This window comes from Patella vulgata, chromosome 3, assembly GCF_932274485.2.
Source record: "Patella vulgata chromosome 3, xgPatVulg1.2, whole genome shotgun sequence".
NCBI classification, from domain to species: domain Eukaryota; kingdom Metazoa; phylum Mollusca; class Gastropoda; family Patellidae; genus Patella; species Patella vulgata.
The window spans coordinates 88235493-88256559 of NC_065881.2; the positions used below are offsets into that span (position 1 = coordinate 88235493).

The 21067-nt window shown below is 38.0% G+C and overlaps 1 protein-coding gene across 1 annotated transcript in view; it reads right to left on the reverse strand.

The window, feature by feature from the left end:
- Window positions 1-11446, reverse strand: part of LOC130012150 (uncharacterized) — a 44644-nt gene extending 33198 nt beyond the window's left edge. Inside the window, exons 1-2 of the mRNA XM_056099465.1 lie at window positions 11194-11446; window positions 10628-10752 (exon numbers count right to left, since the gene is read on the reverse strand). Coding sequence (XP_055955440.1) covers window positions 10628-10752; window positions 11194-11446 — 378 coding nt within the window. The remainder of the gene's footprint in view (window positions 1-10627; window positions 10753-11193) is intronic.
- Between the last annotated feature and the right edge of the window lie 9621 nt (window positions 11447-21067).

Genomic DNA, 21067 nt, shown 5'->3' on the forward strand with positions numbered 1-21067 from the left:
TTAGAGATTAAGTAGTTGATGACGTCCAGAACGGAGTAGTTTGGTTCACAGAAAGTTCATCTGATAACCACCTCAACTTGGAGTAAAGTGATTATAGCTCATGATACACAGAAAGTTCATCTGATGACCACCACAAGTTAGAGTAAAGTGATTATAGCTCATGATGATAATACACAGCAACAGGTCATGATTAATAACAACTAACTCATTTTATTTTATGATCAGTAGTGGAATATCGCGTTTTATAAGTAAAATAAAAGTGTTATTCCACCGGCTAGTTGTTTTTACCTAAAATGATTGTAAAATCATAAAATAAATAGAAAATTTGTCGTTTTGTCGTGAATAACATATTTTATTTCATCTCTAAGCAAGAAAACGTTTATATTTTCACTCATGCTACGCATTCGTGAAAATATAAGTTTTCTTGCTTCTCGATGAAATAAAATATGTTATTCACTCTAAAACGACAAATATCCTCTATATATTACAGGTGGCTATGGTCGCTCAGTGGGTGAGTCGCTGGCTCGCTAACCTTGCGTCATATTTTGAGACTGACATTCTATATTAACTGTTGCATGTGCAATGCTATAATGGGACGTTTATCCAGATAATGACGTCACTGTCTAATCTTCCTCGACTACCTAGTGTCGGGAATGTCTGCGGACTACCACGTGACATCGTTGTTTCGCTCCTTTCGTCCGACAAGACACCGAATCCTCCCTAACCCTCCAATAAAAAAGTACGAATCTAAATTTAAAAATCCTAAGGTATCTTCTCGACCCAAGCTCACATATGATATGTTGTTGTTTATATTTTCTCAAGCCCGGTTGGTGCTGATGTGCCATAAAACAACATTTCATTCATTCGTTCATTTTAAATCCTTTACGAAACTGAGGTCCCGCGTTCAGTTCATACTTGACATGAACTAGGCGCATGTTCATTGTCTCTCTCTCTCTCTCCCTCTCTCTTCTCTCTCTCTCTCTTCTCTCTCCCCCTCTCTCTCTCCTCCCTCTCTCTCTCTCTCTCTCTCTCTCTCTCGTATCTATAGAAATCAGGACAAATCACTTTAAAATAATAATAACCACACCTGCAGAACACAAACATCCCTTTCATACAATTGTTTTATGAGATAAAAACATGGCAATAAAAACTGTTTCATAGGCAAAATATTTATATGGGAATATTGATGTTTTTAGAATCCTTGCCCTTAATCACAGGTGATCTAGATACTAGACAGTTTATTTAAGGTGAGCATGTTTTTAGAATCCTTGCCTTGCCCTTGATCTCAGGTGATCTAGATACCAGAAAGTTATTTAATGTGACTATGTTTATATCTCGACAGTTATGTTTTTATTTTAGAATCCTTGAACTTAACGATAGGTGATCTCGATCATAGACAGTTTCTTCATGTGAATACATGCTCAATGTAGACAGTAATAAGTGAACAAACAGTTTGATTCCATAAAAAAAGATAATAATTGGAATTCAGAAAGAAATATGAGAGAGCGAAATGGGGTTTATCGTCCACTCGATACTAACTAGGCCATTTCGGGACTAACATATGGTTCAATTTTATTTAATTAATTCGCTTGCGCGTAGGGGTCTTTAGCAGTGGGGGGGGGGGGAAACCGGAGGACCCGGCGAAAACCCACGAGGTTGGACAAGCGACCCTACTCCTTGTCACGTACAACCGCGGATTTGAAACCATGCCAGTTGACTCAATGACACGCCCTTATATGATACAGCGCGAACGTGCTAACCATTCGCCTATCCAACCCCTCAGAAAGAAATATAAATATGTATTAAATTTGTACCGCATAGACAAACTAAATTGATCAAAATTTATATGTAAATATCTTCTAATTTTAACTCGTATGGGAAACACAATTAGACAAAGCAAACAATCGCTAAAGTTTAAACCAAGGGGGCTTTATTCACGAAAAATCAAACTAAAATACTTTACGGATGACACTTTTCCATTGGTAGTTGGGGAAGATCGAGAGCCAGCGAGTCAAGTAGCGTCGTTTCCATTCTCCGTTTGCACGTGGCAACCACTACTAGTCGAAGGCGAATTATAAAAACAAACCTGAACTGTATTTTAGTCCCCAAATAACGTAACTTGTGTCGAGTGGACGTGACCCCTCCCCTCTCTCTCTCTCTCTCTCTTTCTCTCTCTCGTTGCAGTTATTTATATTGGCTTCAGATTTCATAATCGGGTATTTATTCACATAATCTAGTCTCTAGACCATTGGGTGACTTCCATATTGAATGGATTAAATATACTCGCCATTTCATAATCAAACGTTAGAATGAATCAACGAGACTTTGTTTATTATTGTTGCAATGACACTTAACAATCGAGACTTTGTTTAATATCGTTGCAATGGCACTTAACAATCGAAACTATATTGTCAAAACTTTAAACCCTCATAACTTCAAACACACTATGATATATTTTTGAACTAGTAAATATAGCAAGAACGGTCAGATTTGTATAACAAATCTTACATTATGTAACTTTAAGCACAGCGAAAGGAAATAGCACACAAGCTTCACGTGTAACCTTTGATTTACGACATGCAAAAAGAAAATAATATCTCGAGCGCTCGAGATACCAAGTCGAGCGCTCGTGATACTAAGTCGAGCGCTCGAGATACTGAGTCTAGATAATACAATCGAACACGTCTCAACAATGTTGTAAGCTGTATAATTTTATGCATTATTTAATGATAATGGTGGTGTTGAACATGGGATGGAGCGTTGGGTGGGTGGGGGGTGGGGTATTCGCCTGTAACTGCAGCTTTGGATGGGCTGTAGAAACGAACAAATGAGTAGATTTGTTCTGCAAGTTTATCAATTAATAATGCACACAATTATACAGCTTAAAACATCGATTGAGACGTGTTCGATTGTATTATCTCGAGCGCTCGACTTAATTATCTCGAGCGTTCGACTTAGTATCTCCAGTGCTCGAGATTTTCTTTCTTTTTTTGCATGTCCTAAATCAGCCACCGTATGATACATTATTTTCTATGGGGAGGTCTGTACTTTTCCGCTAGATCTGGTTTTATGTCTGAATATATTTGAAAATCGTCCGGTGTCCTCGAGCACCCACTTTACAGCTATTTAGCAATTGCACATCTCTAATGTCAATTCACCACTATTGTGCTATACGATTGTCCCTGCTACATACAGATACGTTTCGATAAGGTCGACATATCATAAGACCTGAAAGGATTACCACGATTACTCGACGATTAAAACCACGATTTCAAACGTAACACGAATCGTAATAGTGGTAATCTAGTATTAGATAATCGTTTTTAATAACTGTTATAGATATTTCATACTCGTCTTTCTTTATCAAATATATCAACACCAGAGACTCAACATATTCCACTCGATTTCCACAACCGGGATTACCTGGAACAAGCAAATTTAAAATCTAAATATACAATTATCTTTCAATCATATTGTAAATTTGAATTTTGTATATTTTGATTATGTAAATTTGAATTTTGTATATTTTACTTATGTAAATTTGAATTTTGTAAAAACAAAATAAATAAATAATAATTTTGAATTTTTAGTAGGTGATGAGTCCGTCTCGTTTTGTTCACCATATGTATGACGTAATAAAGTCCAGTTGGTGCTGACTTGCCATTGAATATTATTTAATTCCTTCTTTGATTAAAAAAAGACGAGTATTAAAGTATATGTATTCTGTGATATAATTCACAAATTAATTGAAGCAGATATCATCTCTAAGTAACAAATATCTGATTATACCACACATCCTATTTCGTTTCGGTTTTTAAAGTTCAAAATTTCGATTTACTGGTCATCACTACGTCACAATCCCGCGATCTGAGTGAAGTCAGGGATTAGGAAATCAAATGATCGGTTGTGTCGTGTGTTGCGCGGAACTGTGGGTGGATATTTCTGGCGATATAACACACAGCCAAACAAACGTTGCATTTCAGAATAGCCTCTTGGAACAGAGACTCTGATTAGTTAATCGTATGAAACACGTCATTGGGTCTAACGTCACTCATATGACTTCTGACGTCATTGAAAGTATAAAAAAACGAAACGAAATATAGATGTGTATTTTAATCAGATTGGTTGAAAATGCGATATATCAACACAAGATACGATTCAATGGAATACCCTTACTATTCATTGCTGATCATTTTCATATTAATTTTATAGTCTGGGCCCTGTTTCTCGAAATCTTAACTTAAGATAAAATCCAAATTTAAGTAGATACTTCAATTTTGATTGGCTAAGCACTAAAATCAATCTAATATTATCCAATCAAATTACTTAAATTTGGATTTTATCTTAGTTAACATTTCGTGAAACAGGCCCCAGATCTCCTTCAAATGAAATGGGTCCAACGTGCTACTGTTCTGTCCCGACTAGGCTACTGAAGTCAGAAATACATCGTACATTCTGTACTATGAGCTGCTCTTATTTCGATCTTCACCTGCCAATGGTTCTTTGTGGTGTACATTAATGTGTACACGGGACCTCGGTTTTAACGTAACAACTGAACGTAAAGCGAGGACCATGCCGGAAAAACAAAACCAAGGACCCCCCGGTTAGCACGCCAACTAAGTCACTGCGTCTCCTCTAAGCAATGCATCGAAATTAAATGAAATGAAATGGGTTTAACGTCCTGCTGTTCTGCGCCAACTGGGCTAATGAAGACAAGTATACAGTTTGCTGTGAGGGAAATTTTGCCCGGGCAGCGACTCTATGTTTTACTCTTATATCGAATTCCAACTGCCAAGGGATATTTTGCCTGCATGCCAATGCATACACGGGACCTAGGCTTTTTGTCCCATCCAAACGACTAGACAGCTGTCCTTGTCAGGCCCCCCGTCCTGCACCTCTGACAAGGGAAATCAATCGGAAAGTACCCCTAAGCAATGTACATGCATAGGTTATCATTGATAAGTGAAGCCTAGTCGAAACATAACTCGGCAATCAAAGTAATTTGTATTCCATGGAATTGTTTCCTATGTTATTTCCATTTTAATTATGTAATGGCATTAAAACAAAATATAGATTTATACAGTCAAATGTTCAAATTGTAGTTGAATAGGCAACTTTTCATCGTGCCACTATTAGTCACAGCGATGTTTAAAGTACCAAACTTGTGACCTAGCAGATCCTACTGGTCTAAAAACAAAACAGTTATCAATCGACACAAACACCATGTTTAAATCCAATCAGGTCAGTCTCCATGTTTTTGTAACGTTGTTCAAGTTACTCTGTTGTCCAGATCTGGCGGGTTTCACACTCAATTAGGGTTCCTGAATAAGACACTTATGTTTAAAGAGAGCCCCGTCATCATTAGCACAATCGGATCAGAGCGGTTTCATTTCATTTTATTTCATTTAAAGAGATCCAGTAATTCATGTTTTACGACAATTATTCGTGGGTTTCATAAATTTAATCGATTTGACACGTCGACACATTCATAAATGTATAATTTCATACCCAATAAGCGATTTGTAGGCGTTACAAAACAGTTCTAAACAGATTTCACAATCTTAAACGTCTTCTAAATTGTTTAATTATTTCACGAATCACATTATTCAGTCATCGTTCCTGTACATATCGACATTGGTCTTTCGCGTGACTGACGTCATTTCCGCTGGCATCCATTTTAATATTTAAAATGATCAACGTTCTAATCATCGTCTAATAGAGAACGGTGTCGTGCACGGTGCAGTAAATGCTTTCTTTCTCAGGAACACCTGATGCCGATTATCTCACATCTCAGATATTGAGTGTTTGTTGTAATGGTGTACTTGAACTGATAGACGTTAAACTAAACACTTCTTTACGGTCGTTTGTAACGGAATTGGACCGTAGTAAGACGATGTGCTTGGCGATAAGTTATCTAAAACATATTTCTATTCACATCACTTGATTAGCAATCAGCACTCAACGAATCTCTTAATAGGCCAAACTGAACGTACTCTTTTAACCGTAATTATATTACAGTTCACAAACAGGTCAACACTTACAAAACAAAATGTAGAGTTCACCGTTGATTCGTTTGTTGGGGCTTAAATTCCACTTCAGTCGATGGCGATATCGCAGGTAAGTCTAGAAGATATTGGAAGTTTGTTTTTAGTGTCACGTGAACTTTGTGTTTGATTTGAGTAGAGCAGCGTCTGAATCATCCAAACGGTGCTCTGTACGCATGTCAGGTCCGCCTATGTAGGCCTTACATGTTTCAAATTAAAGCCATCTTAACCAAATCTGTACTTTTCCTCAGAGATGTAACTGTATGGTCCAATTGTAAAGCAAATTGATGGAATAAAGAATTCATATCCATTTGTCCTTCCCCGTACCTTCACAACATGGCGGGCGACACCCAAGAGCGCATAATCACGTTCATCTGCACATCAAATATCGCAATCTTAGTTTCAAAATAATGTGAAAGGCCGAACATAAATTCCAGCTTGACGACATAATCAGGAATCCCGGTCCGGCATCGTCAACAAACGTATACTGTTGGGTACGGCATCGTTAACAAACGTATACTGTCGGGTACGGTATCGTCAACAAACGTATACTGTCGGGTACGGCATCGTCAACAAACGTATACCGTCGGGTACGGCATCGTCAACAGACGTATACTGTCGGGTAAGGCATCATCAACAGACGTATACTGTCGGGTATAGTATCTTCAACATAATTGAGTAATGTTCAGATGGCTAATATTCGATTGTCACACTGCGTAATTTTTATGCCGTGTTCATTTTCCCAGGCGGCACAACTACGTTAAGCTCTGTTTCATTATTATGTTTAATTCAATATCTAAAGTTTCTCTTCGTCAATTGCATTTTTTTGAACACCGTCGAACTTTTAACGGCATATTCCGGGTTAAAATGTGCGTATTTTGACATTAATTTAATTAACAAATGGAAACAAAATACCAACAGTAGATCGATCCGGCATTGTGTTCAAATAGAGTAAAGAGAGGCCCATCAAAATATGGGAAGCGCTGGTTTGTTTTTAACATCTGTAGAGGATGTCGAATCTTGAGAAAATTTCAGTTCATATAAATGTTGATATTGAGCGGAATCGAACCATATTTTTGCACTGATTTTCCTCTCAAAGTCTCTGAAATCTAGTAGTAATAGCCGAGGGTTTAATGTCTGCTTACCCAGTAGTGATATCGCAGACACAATCCCGTAATTGGCGACCGACTACTTAATTTGATCACTCTTGGGTCTTATTAAGATCGTTACTGGTCTAAATTGGAATTGATAGTTTAAGACGAGTCTTTAATTATCCCGTCTTCATTTTCCCAGTAGGGGCAGAAAAGTAGGACGTTAAACCCCATTCATTCTATCTTGTATTTATTCTGTTAACCTTTAGGGTCAGGTGTTCTTTAAGAGCAGACGATGATATTAACCACTAATTAGAAAGACGTCTTAAAACAGTCTAGGTAAAGACATAATCAATCACACTTTATATCATTGAACAAACTACATCAAGTGTTAAATCATACTCCTATCGGGACTGATTAATTAGCCTTATAAAGATTACTCAATCGTAATAGGAATCGTGATAGTGGAAACCTATCTTTAAAGGAGCTAAGTCGCTAATATTTGGGACCTAGAAATTGACACAAATGGGTCGCAACGCATACAATAATGTTATATGAATGTATATAAATTGATTTGCACTCAATCGTTTCTGTTTTTACTGTAATTTCTAATCAATTAGGTTCGATGACATACGCCTGTATTTTCAATCGAATTTCAATCTCTAGCTTCTGGTTATTCCAGTCTACGCCGATAGTATTTATTGGGCATGCTCTCCAGACAAGAATATAGCGTCACCATTTGACATGACTTGTGGGATATGCCTAGCCTTGTTTTTCGAGTTCCTTATTACACATGGCTCTGAAACGCATTATGGTACACGATTCGTGTACCAATTGTAAAATGTTTATTTTGTCTTAAATATTGGATATCAGAAGGCCATCTTTTCCCGGTAAGATCACAACATGAATGTTGATTTAAACCGACAAATAAATCGTGTTTTCAATGTTGAAGATTTTGGATGATATTGAGTTAGAGACTTAGCTACTTTAATTTCTATAAAAATCGTTGGGTTTCTACACAAATTCCTTGATTCTTTAGGTTTGAATCCATCAAGATTAAATTGTTTTTCACATATATCCTGTGGAATACGAGCTGGGAATACGCCATATAATTATCGACGTGATATATGTGATTTTCATAAATGGTCTTATGCCTTACTCACTGATCCACCGCGACTCACTGGTTGTAAAAACCTTCTATGTGTCTTTTAAGTATTATCATTTGAATGGTTCAATATTATAATCTTGTTAATTACTTTGATATTTATGGTAGGGTACTAGTTAATTATTATCATTTGAATGATTCAATATTATAATCTGGTTAATTACTTTAGAATTTATGGTAAGGTACCAGTTAATCCAAGGACGCCATTTTGCTAGAATATGTGATTCGTTCATGATTAAAGGGAATGATTACTCTTTGTAGGACACCTGGTAACACCTCTCGTGTTCCGGGTTGTTCACACAGTCGATTATAATAGTCCCATAAGTTTTGTGTTGTAGACGAGCGAAACGATCAACTGATGTCGGGGGTTTTCACACAGTCGATTATAATAGTCCTATAAGTTTTGTGTTGTAGACGAGCGAAACGAGAAACTGATGTCGTTTCCTCTTCTCGTATTTATGGAATAACGGGAGCGTGCCATTCGGGAAGTTCACATACTCATGTCATTTTTTTCTGTTTGATCCATTTTATGCGATGTCGAACATGTGTCATTCTGAAAGTTCACGCAGTACATAATCTGGTCAGACACCATATTGGCTTTCCTTTGTCGTTATAGTTCACACCCAGTACGACCCTACACACTTCAGACCACTCCCAATTCACTTGATAACCAGCAACGTATATTTTTTACAACAGTATATCGATATGTCACGTTCCGTTAATTTCTAAACGGTCCTGTTTAAGACCTAAATAGCCATTCACATCGATCGTAGTAGACCAAATTCGTTCTCAATTGATGAACAACATTTAACACATTCTAAACTCTAAAGTACAGTAATAATTGTCCTTTGTTAATTGGAAGAGTTTTTGAACATCCACAGATGGTAACACGTATGTTTTTCTTAATAACTTTATTCGCACAAGTCTTCAGGTGGTCATTAATCAGTAAATTAATGATGTCTATGATTTGTTTATTTATTTTTTTTTCTGCCGACTCTAATTGAAACAGGTAAACCATTACAAACACGGAATTATTTAAGTGATGACGTCGTGTACGTGAACTATAAGTTAATTAATAAGCTTTTAACTAATTTAATTACCAGCCTTCGAAGCGAGTAATTTAATTATACGTACCTAAAACGTAGGTGTATGTTCGGTGAAAACGAAAACACTTATGGCCTTTTTGTTCTGAGCATTCACACAATGTCGCTGGCCCGACCATTAAACGAAAAAAAACAATCTGGTCTACCTATTGAACTAATTATGCGCACTAAAAGCCTGAGAAAAATGAAAGTGAACTGGCACTAATAAATTGGTGTTCGCAGTTCTATAAGTGAGCAGCTAAAGTGTACGAAAAACTACACACGATATGCGTGCGCAGTTATTTAAATGAGCAGAGAGTTATTACGAAGGACTACACACGATATGTCTGCGCAGTTTTGGAAATGAGCAGCGAGAGATTACATATGACTACACACTATATGGATCACCTTTCACGCCACATTTAACACATCAAATAAGCACCAATAAAATAAATGTCGATTTCATGGACATCTCTCAAGTAATTTCTAAAGAATTCAAAACTTAACAAGGTCGTTTACTTTCGCTTCTTATGAAAATAAACATCTCGATATGTCCGTTCATCTGTATCCTCGTGAAACATTAAATCTGTTAGTTCTATGGTGTCCTTTTTACAAGTCATTCCACAACACTAACCGCATTCTGATATAAAGTATTGATGTCAAGGAATTAAAGATGTCGCAATCTTGTTGGTAAACCTTATTTAGCAATTAAAAAGGGTATACGCATTGTTGTTTTCTTTGTAACAAATTTGATGTAACCATTACTGATGTCTGAAGAACTTTAAGCACTTTTATTTTGGAATTTTCTTTGGAATTTATATTTAGATGTTTTTTGAAGGATTATATTGCAGTTGATTTAGATGACAAGGGTAATGTCTATGAATTTCCGTTTACTAGAATTTTCATCGTCTGAGTTTTATCGTTTAGAAGACACTTGAGAAGCGATAATTTAAATGAAAAAAAGTTTTAAAATGCATAAAATGGCTATATATTACAGGCTAGGCTGAATTCTCATGATGAAATTTGATTCAGAATAGAAAAAAAAGACGTGCCGGTAGTAGCACAGATTTATATGACAATAAATTATAATTTTGTTTTCATATATTCACTCTCTGTATGTAGATGTTCAGAATGGCAATTCATGTGATTCAGTAGCAAATCTTTCTTTGATTGGTGTTTGGGATGATCATCACAGATTGAGGACCATGTTTGTAGCGCCTGTTTATGGCATACTAATTTTAGGACTTGTTGTCGGAATTTTCGACCCGTCGCACAATAAAGAAAAAAGTTCATCGAATGGTTGACGTACATTAATAGTTCTGTGATGGTTTTCACCAGATGAAATTTAGCCGTGTTTTCTAATTCTCTATCTTCTTTATTCCAGAAATATGTGACGATTAATGTTATATTCATGGGCAATGTGGTTAACAGAAACGTGAAAGAGACCGTGAGTAGCATCGCTGTTAACTTCGACGTAACTTCGCTCATTTGTCGACGTGTTTCCAACACTCTCCGATCTCCGAAATTCTGTAGTCTTTCGCGGCATCCGTGAGCCTTGAGTACCTGTCGAATAATTAAGATATTAAGAACGGTGATGGTGACGAACGGAACGAAGGAATATATAATAGCATCGACCCACGGCCATGCTTGGTCAACTAAAACTGGGAACGGTGCAGCGGCTTCACAATTCACAATATTTTTACCATCCACCGGTGTGGTGACTAATTCCACAGTAAATAGAAAATGTAGATTAATTGAAAACATTATAACAATTAAAAGAACGATCACTTTCCGAGCTCGGCTAACATTACACATTCCGTTGGCTTTAAATGGAAAACACACGACAATAAACCGTTCGACGGTCACCGCTATGATCAACCATACCGAAAAATCGCTTGAAAAATATCCAAAAACACAAGTCAATTTACACAGCCAATTCGTTAAATCCATAGCATCAATCCCAGTTAATTCGTTAATCCAAATCCGCAACAAACCGATATACAATACGAGACTATCAGCGATAGCCAACGATGCCAGATAAAAATATGTAGACACTTTTAACATCGGTCTTCTACGTAAAATTATGAATGAAAATAAGTTACCAAACGTTCCTAGAATAATTAAGATCGGCGGCACATATAACAACAATATTTTACTTATCCGATATTCAGTATACTGCATCATCGGCCGTTCATAACTTTTAACATGCATCTTGCCACGTCGAAGTATACTCTCTAATGTCTGTTCATCAATACCAGCCGCTGCTAGAACTTTGTGTCTATTACTTGGCGAGAGTTGGTTGATTAGGATCCATATAGCTGTGGCATTCAGCGAGTCGCCGTTTGAGTCGGCGCTGATCGTGCCCATTATGATGCTGTAAATATACAATAATATAAACAATTACAATTTAATAAACTGTGGATTATTATAATAGCTATAAACAATTACAATTTAATAAACTGTGGATCATTATAATAGTTGTATATATAAACAATTACAATTTAATAAACTGTGGATTATTATAATAGTTGTATATATATAAACAATTACAATTTAATAAACGGTGAATTAATATAATTGGGGGTATGAAACAGGTAAAGGGCACATTTTCGAGTGTGTTTGTTTTTGCATTCATAAAAAAAACCCTTTAACTTAAAATGATAAATTTGTTCAAAATTGAGCTTTTACCATTCCAGAGAGAGAGAAAGGGAAATAGGGTTTAACGTCCACTCGACACAAACTAGGTCATTTCGGGACCCGGAGAAAACCCACGAGGTTGGATTTTAACATTCCAATTTTTCACAAGAATACCAAGTGGAGATGTTTACACTCTCGTACCGTACACACAACATAATTCATTATATAAGAAATGCACTAGAATGGGGGGAGGGGGTATGGCCTAGTGGTCTAGAGTGTCGCGCTTCGACCTCTAGCTGGCCGGCCACCTCTGGCTTGCGGTTGTGGTTTCGATCCCTGGTGTGAGCGTGTGTGGCTTGGAAATAGGGGAGCCTCATCAACCTCGTGGGTTTACCCCGGGTACTCCGACTTCTACCCACATGAAAGACCCCTGCGCGTGCGCTAAGATAATAAAAATGAAAATATGTCTGCGATATCACCCTCGACGGAAGCAGACGTTAAACCCTAAAAAGAACAACAACAACATGCTTATCAATGTCAGCTATAAATATTATATTTTTGTTAGAAACGTACATTATTTAAATCATGTAGTAAAAGCGAATAATGTTATATTCAGTATAAGTTTGTAGATTTCTGTATAATGTTTTAACGCAAATTTATTATTTTCTGTATTTTTTTTTATAACAAAAACAGCATATTAAACATTTATTTCGTTTAAAACTAAACGTTATTATAAAATACTCTAAGAACATTCTATATATTTGGAAATTTACTGGAGTTTTTTTTAAATGTGGACGTTATTCATTATCACATAATTTGTACTATACTAAGTGGGTAAGAGGCTGACTCGCTATTCAGGGGAAGCCAACATGGCTCCGTACGCAAGTTGCAATGAGAAGACTACACAAGATATTGAGATCATCAAATAAGATTTAAATGTCTTTTACATTCGTTATACAGACAAATTAATACATGTACTGTTCCCAGCCTTTCAAACTGTCGCCATCATCACAATTATACATATTTATATGCATGGTTTTGACAAATTAATGCACATAAATAATCTCAACCTTTTAAACAGGCGTCGCTATCAAAATTGGAATTCTTTAGATGCACGAGTCGGTTGTAGATTTGACATATTATTATTATGATATAAATGCTGCCATCAACATCCTAATATTAAAAACATAAGAGGAAAGGCTCCATTCGTCCATCTTACTTTTCTGCAGCGACCGGGCTATGAAATGAAATCGGAGTTTCGCGGTCTACTACTTTTCTGCACCGACTGGAAATTTTGCCCGGATAGCTCGCTGTGGCCTACACTTATATCGAATCCGAACTCTTAAGGGAACTTTTAAGTGCATGCCAATGTATACACGGGACCTCGGTTGTTCGTCCTATCCGAACGACTAGACGGCTGTCCTTGTCAGGCTCTCCGTCCTGCACCACTGACAAAGGCAAACCACGCCGCTGTCCAGGCAAAATTTCCCTCATAGCACATTGTGTGCCGTATGCCCGTTTTTATTGGCCCAGTCGGAACAGAACAGTAGTAGGTCGTTAAACCCCATTTCATTTCATTTTATTGAGGTACAAGGATATTGTGCACTTAATTATAACATGCATGAACAACTTGACAGTGTATGGTTTATAATAATTCTTTTGACACAAGTTTAATCAGGTGTGATTACCACCCTCGGGAGACCGTACACTCCACGTTATAAAAATAACCACCAAGAAAACACCCATCAATCTTTAAAGATCTCTTTTGTTTTCTTATGTGGAAATTGTCCATTGACCTAGTAACGAGGGATTTAATGTTCTTTCTTAAATATTGATTTTTCACTAAAATCATGTGATTTGTCCCTTTTAGCTCCGAGTACCTCCTTTAACGTCATACAATCGAGCGTTTCCATGCCACTGACAGAACTGTAAAACGCTCAAGTACATTAACGTACACCTGAATGACAATTGTGCCAGGTAAAGAACTGAATGCTAAATGTGTATAACTTTATATTCTTGATCGAGTTTTTCATTATTGGGCTATTGTTTGTCTTATCTACGGATTGTTGTATGAGGTTTCTTTGTGTGGTGCGCGCACTCTCCTTGCCTTACTATCTGTAACCATTATTATTATTATTATTACAAAATTTATATAGCGCCCCTTTTACAGATGTGTTCAAGGGCACTTTACAGTGTAACAAAAACATACATTCAAAAAGTAAATAACATCAAAAAAGTTAAAAATTCCCAGAGGGAATAAATTACTCAAATAAACGAATATCCAAGCACTGACCCGCTTGTCATGTTGGTAAATTATTCAAATTAACCCCTTATAAACATATATCCAAGAACTGACCCGGTTGTCGTGTGCGTAATTGAGGAGTGTGGGACGGGGGGGGGGGGCGAATCCACGAGACTGCCATTGTTAACATTCGCGTATAGAGACAGGATCTGTACGCTTTTTCTACCATTTTACTCCACACTGCCATATGTGTTTGTATTTCAGCGGCTGTAATGTTTACGTCGCAGACTAGGGTGATGATAATGTATTAATGACGACCATGATGATGATGATGATGACCATGATAATGATGATGACCATGATGACAATGATGATGACCATGATGATGATGATGATGACCATGATGATGATGATGATGATGACCATGATGATGATGATGACCATGATAATGGTGACCATGATGATGATGACCATGATGAAGATGATGATGATGATGATGACCATGATAATGGTGACCATGATGATGATGACCATGATGAAGATGATGATGATGATGATGACCATGATGATGATGATGACACATCCTCAAATCTTCATCAAAATATAAGGGGGTTGGATGGCCCAATGGTTAGCACGTGCGCGCTGTATAATAAGGTCTGTCATTGAGTCAACTGTGTGGTTTCGAATCCCCGCTTGTACGTGTCAAGGGGTATGGTTGCCTGCCCAATCCCGATGGATTTCTCCGGATCCTCCGGATTCCTCCCACTGCTAAAGACCCCTACGCACGAGCGAATTATTGAAATAAAATTGAACCATATGTTACTCCCGAAATGACATAGTTTGTGTTGAATGGAAATAAGAAAAGTGTGTATGATGGTATTAATGATGATGACGATTTTAGTATTAGTTAAATACGAAGCTGTGGATTATCATAATAATTAATCGGAATCTCTAAACAAACAGAAAACTCGACATCGAATCTGTTAAATTGGATATGTATTATATTACATTGTCTTGCTTTGTTTCAGCTGTTAAATACGAAAATACGGAAAACTAATTATATTCTAGGTACGGCCATTAGATATAAATACCACGAGTTGAATATATGATCAGGTTTTTACAGACACTTCTTATCTTTTATCTTACTAATATATGAATAATAAATCTTGTAAAAGACGAGTCAATCAAGCTTTAAGTTATTATGGGTTATTGTAATGACAGTTGATGTTATCGCTTGACATGATGTTATTCGCTCAGGGAAAACCGTCTTGTAGTCAGAGAAACTTGTTTAATTCATGTTGCTAGTCATAGGACAATATATTCACGATCTTTGTGGGATACCGTTTAAAGGACAATATTGGTGTCAGTCATATGTGATAGAACTGGTTAAACAAGTTCCAAATATAATTTTAACACAGAGATCATTGCTACGATAGATGCGTAATGCAGGTTTCAACAATCGGAAGTGACGAATAGTTAGCACGTGCGCGCTGTATCCTACGGGCTGTCATTGAGTAAGCTGGCGTGGTTTCGAATCCCCGGTTGTACGTGACAAGGAGTAGCGTCGCCTGTCCAACCTTGCGGGTTTTGCTCCGGGCCCTCCTATTGATAAAGACCCCTGCGTGCAAGTGAATTATTGAAATAAAGTTAAACCATGTGTTAATCCGAAATTACCTAGTTTGTGTCGAGTGGACGTTAAACCCCATTTCTCTACCCGTCTCTCTCTCTCTCTCTCTCTCTCTCTCTCTCTCGCAGACATATGTTTCCCAAAAAACTTGTCATAATAGGCCAGTCGTAATTTAGAGGCCCAGTCTGGTGACTCTATGAAAGACAGCGTGAACGGGGAAATGCGGGCGGTGAAATCAAATGTTTAATCTGAAATCTTTGAGAAGTGGACCCACGATAATGATAAGTTTTACGTTATTTCACTTAAAGCTATGGAGATCGGTGGCTAGATGAATGAAACAAGTATTATCTTTCAGAACTAGGTTTGCACGCAGGCAATGAGTTCGATGAGCTACAGGTCAGGGTTTACACGCAGTCAATGAGCTCGATGAGGTGTATTCCACTGTTTAGGGTTAACACGCAACTAATGAGCTCGATGAGGTGTATTCCACTGTTTAGGGTTAACACGCAACCAATGAGCTCGATGAGGTGTATTCCACTGTTTAGGGTTAACACGCAGTCAATGAGCATGATGAGGTTTATTCCACTGTTTAGGGTTAACACGCAACTAATGAGCTCGATGAGGTGTATTCCACTGTTTAGGGTTAACACGCAACCAATGAGTTCGATGAGGTTTATTCCACTGTTTAGGGTTAACACGCAACCAATGAGCTCGATGAGGTGTATTCCACTGTTTAGGGTTAACACGCAACTAATGAGCTCGATGAGGTGTATTCCACTGTTTAGGGTTAACACGCAACTAATGAGCTCGATGAGGTGTATTCCACTGTTTAGAGTTTACACGCGGACAATGGACTCGATGAGAAGTATGCTACATTTTAGAGTTTACATGCAGTCAATGGCCTGGATGAGATATACCCTACTGTTGAGAAATGTACTATTGGAAGGTCCGAGCCCCGAGTTCACAAATCATTCTCAGACTTAAGTTAATAATTTATTCAATCACTGTTTATGAGAAATATCTTTGACCCAGAAACACAAATCGTTGCACATAGTTTCTTATTGATGTATTTGATACATTAAAACAACAAAAGTTTTATAGAGGGCTATATTTTCGTTAAATAAGGCGACCAATTTAAAGTAAAATTTTTAATTGAGAATGCTGTGTGAACTCGGGACCTATGTATCGAAGCAGAAATTATGTCGATTGAGAAAATGTCTGTTATCGGAAAGCAATGACAACAAGTGTCTTGTGAACCAGGATTTAGTGAATCATAACGACAACCAGACACTTAATCTGACAAAGTTTGAGATCGTGTACTATTTATGTTGTATCATGTCAAAATAACAGACTGTAAGCTTCTCTCCAGATATAATCAACCATCGTTTACTTGAGAGCGAGAGAGAGAGAGAGAGAGAGAGAGAAAATGGGGTTTAACGTCCACTTGGAACAAACTAGGTCATTTCGGGATTAACACATGGTTTAATTATGGTTTAAGATGTAATCAACAATCGTTTATATGAGAGAGAGAGATAAGGTTTAAGGTCCACTTGGCACAAACTAGGTTATTTCGGGACTTGCGCGTAGATTGTCTTTAGCAGAGGCGTTAAACCCTATTTCATCTCATGTCTTTAACAGTGGGAGGAAACCGAAGGATTCGGAGAAAACCCGCGGATTTGGACAAGCGACTCTACTCCTTGTCACGCACAACCGGGGAATCGAAACCGCGTCAGTTGATTCAATGACAGACCTTATGATACAACGCACACGCGCTAAACATGTTAGTCCCGGAATGAAATAGTTTGTGTCCAGTGGACATTAAACTGCATCTCTCTCTCTCTCTCTCTCTCTCTCGCTCTCGCTTACACACACACACACACACACACGCACACAGACATGTGACGGAGGGCCTGACAAGGACAGCTGTCTAGTAGTCCGGATGGGACGAAAAGGTCCCGTGTACAATTTGGCATGCACGTAAAAGATCCCTTGACAGTTGGAATTCGATATAAGGGTAGGCCGTAGTGCCGCTGTCCGGGCAAAATTTCCCTCATAGCACACTGTATGGCGTATGCCCGTCTTCATTAGCTCAGTTCCGAGCAGAACAGTAGGACGTTTAACCCCATTTCATTTCATTTCTCGTGTACGTTATTAAGAGATCATTCACACACCGGTCGCAAGCCAGGGGAGTTAACTCTAACACGATTAATAAAGATAACGTAATTATACAATTAGTTCGACTATTATTAAACAGTTAGTAAATGTATTAAATGAGTATAAGGAAATATATGACAAATGTCCCGTGGGGATGAGTAAATCAATCTAGTCACGCTTCAATACACGTTAATTATTATCTCTTTGATCGAGCTCAGCTAATCGGAACTTGGTTGGTTGTTAGTTGAGCTATTTCAGATTCGTATCGATCTAATCCTATCCCAGTAGGTTAGTGATCGATTTACAACATCATGATTGGTTTTGTTATTTTTTAAGATTATCGACCTGGTTGTAAAGTCGAACGATACATCGTTTAGTAATCAATTGGTACAAAGCAAATATTTTCTAATAAAGTTTTTGCAATTTTCCGCCAATTTTCACCATAATATATATCACACACGCACACAAAACTGGTTTGTGACATTCTCGTCAATTTGGAGGAATATAAGTTAAATTTATTATTATTTTGCTTATAGATCAAAATATCTACATGAGGTTTGTTCAGAGAACATGATTTTTACTCAGAAATCTAGCCATAGTGAAGACGTTATTTACGACCTGGTGTTCATGTAAACGAGGGGAGGGGTGGGATGGGGTGGGGTGGATGGCCGAATGGTTAGCGCGTGCGCGTTGTATCATAAAGTCTGTCATAGATTCAGCTGTCGTTTCGATTCCCCGGTTGTGCGTGACAAGGAGTAGGGATGTCTGTCCAACCTCGTGGGTTTTCTTTCCATGTCCTCCGGTTCTCCCGTTAGTCCCGAAATGACCTAGTTTGTGTCGAGTGGACGTTGACCCCCTCTCTCTCTCTCTCTCTCTCCCTCTCTCTCTCTCCCTCTCTCTCTCTCTCTCCCTCTCTCCCTCTCTCTCTCTCTCTCACTCCCTCTCTCTCTCTCTCTCTCTCCCTCTCTCTCTCTCTCTCTCTCTCCCTCTCTCTCTCACTCCCTCCCTCTCTCTCTCTCTCTCTCTCTCTCTCTCCCCTCTCTCCCTCTCCTGATTTGTGTAGACTGCTTTAAATTCGACTTCTATGACCGACCTCAAACACAGACTGGTTTAATGTTTAAATTCTGTCGTGTATACGTTGGTTGCAGAGTTTGAAATAAGGGGGTCTATTTGAATAGAACACACACGTAATGACCAAGTACCGTTAAATGTCATGGAGTGAAAGATCGATTATAGATGAATGTGTTTCTATTTTATAACCGACGATAAAAAATTGTACATGTATATTCTGGCTTGTTTCACTGAACGCAAAGGGCGGGGTGGATGACCGAATGGATAGCACGTGCGCGCTGTGTCGTAAGGTCTGTCATTGAGTCAACTGTTCTGTTCATACCGGGATAATGAAGACGGCAATACGCCATACAGTGTGCTATGAGGGAAATTTTACCCCGGCAGCGGCACTATGGCCTACTCTTATATCGAATTCTTACTCCCAAGAGATCTTTTACGTGCACGCCAATGTGTACATGGGACCTCGTTGTTTTTGTCCCATCAGAACGACTAGACAGCTGTCCTTGTCAGTCCCTCCGCCCTACACCACTGACAAGGGGAAACCACTTCGGATAATCTCGGTGAACCTTCTCAGCCAATCCAGCAATCGAACACGCGACTTCCAGGCTAGCGAGCCAGCATCATACCCGCTTAGCCATCGTGGCTCATTTTTTGATAACCAACGACACAATTTTTTTTCCACTCATCACGCAGCAGTAACAAGTTTTATGGTACACAGATTTTAAATGTCAATGCTGTGTTTCAGTGAGCGACTGTGATCTAGTTTTATGGTACACAGGTTTTAAATGCCAATGCTGTGTTTCAGTGAACGAATCTAATGTAGTGATGTTTAATCTTTCTGGTCGAATAGTCTTGATGATATTAATTCTACAGGACATAACGTATATTAGCGATTATTTCTCCCTTTCTTTCCTGCTTGCGCCATTACACAAACGTCGGGTAAGTTTAACAGAAGCTATTTATCATGATACAGATCAGAATGTATGTGTTGGATTTTATTACCGTGATCAAAGTTAAAGTCACCCGAGCAACGATATTTCATCCTACGATTTCAAGCTTAAAGAGGTTCGTATCGAAAAAACCCCAACATAAAATAGAAGAGCATCTGACCGTCCGATTGAATAAGTGGATTTTGTTATCGATTCCGCCAGCCTCCACACCACACCGATTTTGTTATTACGTCTCGCTTAGCAACATATTTTACACCAGCCCCATCCCACCCACCCACGCCAGCCCCAACCACGCCAGTCCCAACCCAACCCATCCACGCCAGCCTCAACTCAACCTACCCACGTCAGCCCCCCCCCCACGCCAGTCCCAACCCAACCCCATGTCAACCCCACCCCACCCCACCCACGCCAGCAACTTGTTTGTTTTTTCCCTGAATTTATAACATGCTCAAATACAATGCGCATTGTACAAAATTATTAATCATCTAACCCCTCCAAACGGGGTGTTCCCACTTAACCGGCAGGCTTTGATGTCAAATTTTGCCGCTAATCCAGAGTTAATCCTAAAACAATGGTGTTATAAACTATAGTCCATATCTTTTTTAAGACTAAAACTGTATTGATTTTAACAAATTTAACTTTTATTAAATAACATTAAATAGCTTACACATATAAAAATATATTGATTTTAACAAATTTAATATTTATTAAATAACATTAAATGATTTACACATATAAAAATGCATTACAATTTACACATTTAACTTTTATTAAATAGCATTATATAATTTATAAATAAATGCCTTACAACATAGCAATCATTTTACAGCCCCACTAAATAGGAAATATTTGTTCCATACCGATTTACACTTAAAGAGCCATTTAATAACTGTGTTTTCAAATGTTCAATTCTTGTATCAAGTTGTCGATATTTCTTAACTCGAGGCCTTTTGGTACCACCAAATAATATCTGTGAAATGGTGATTTCGACATAGGATTGTTTC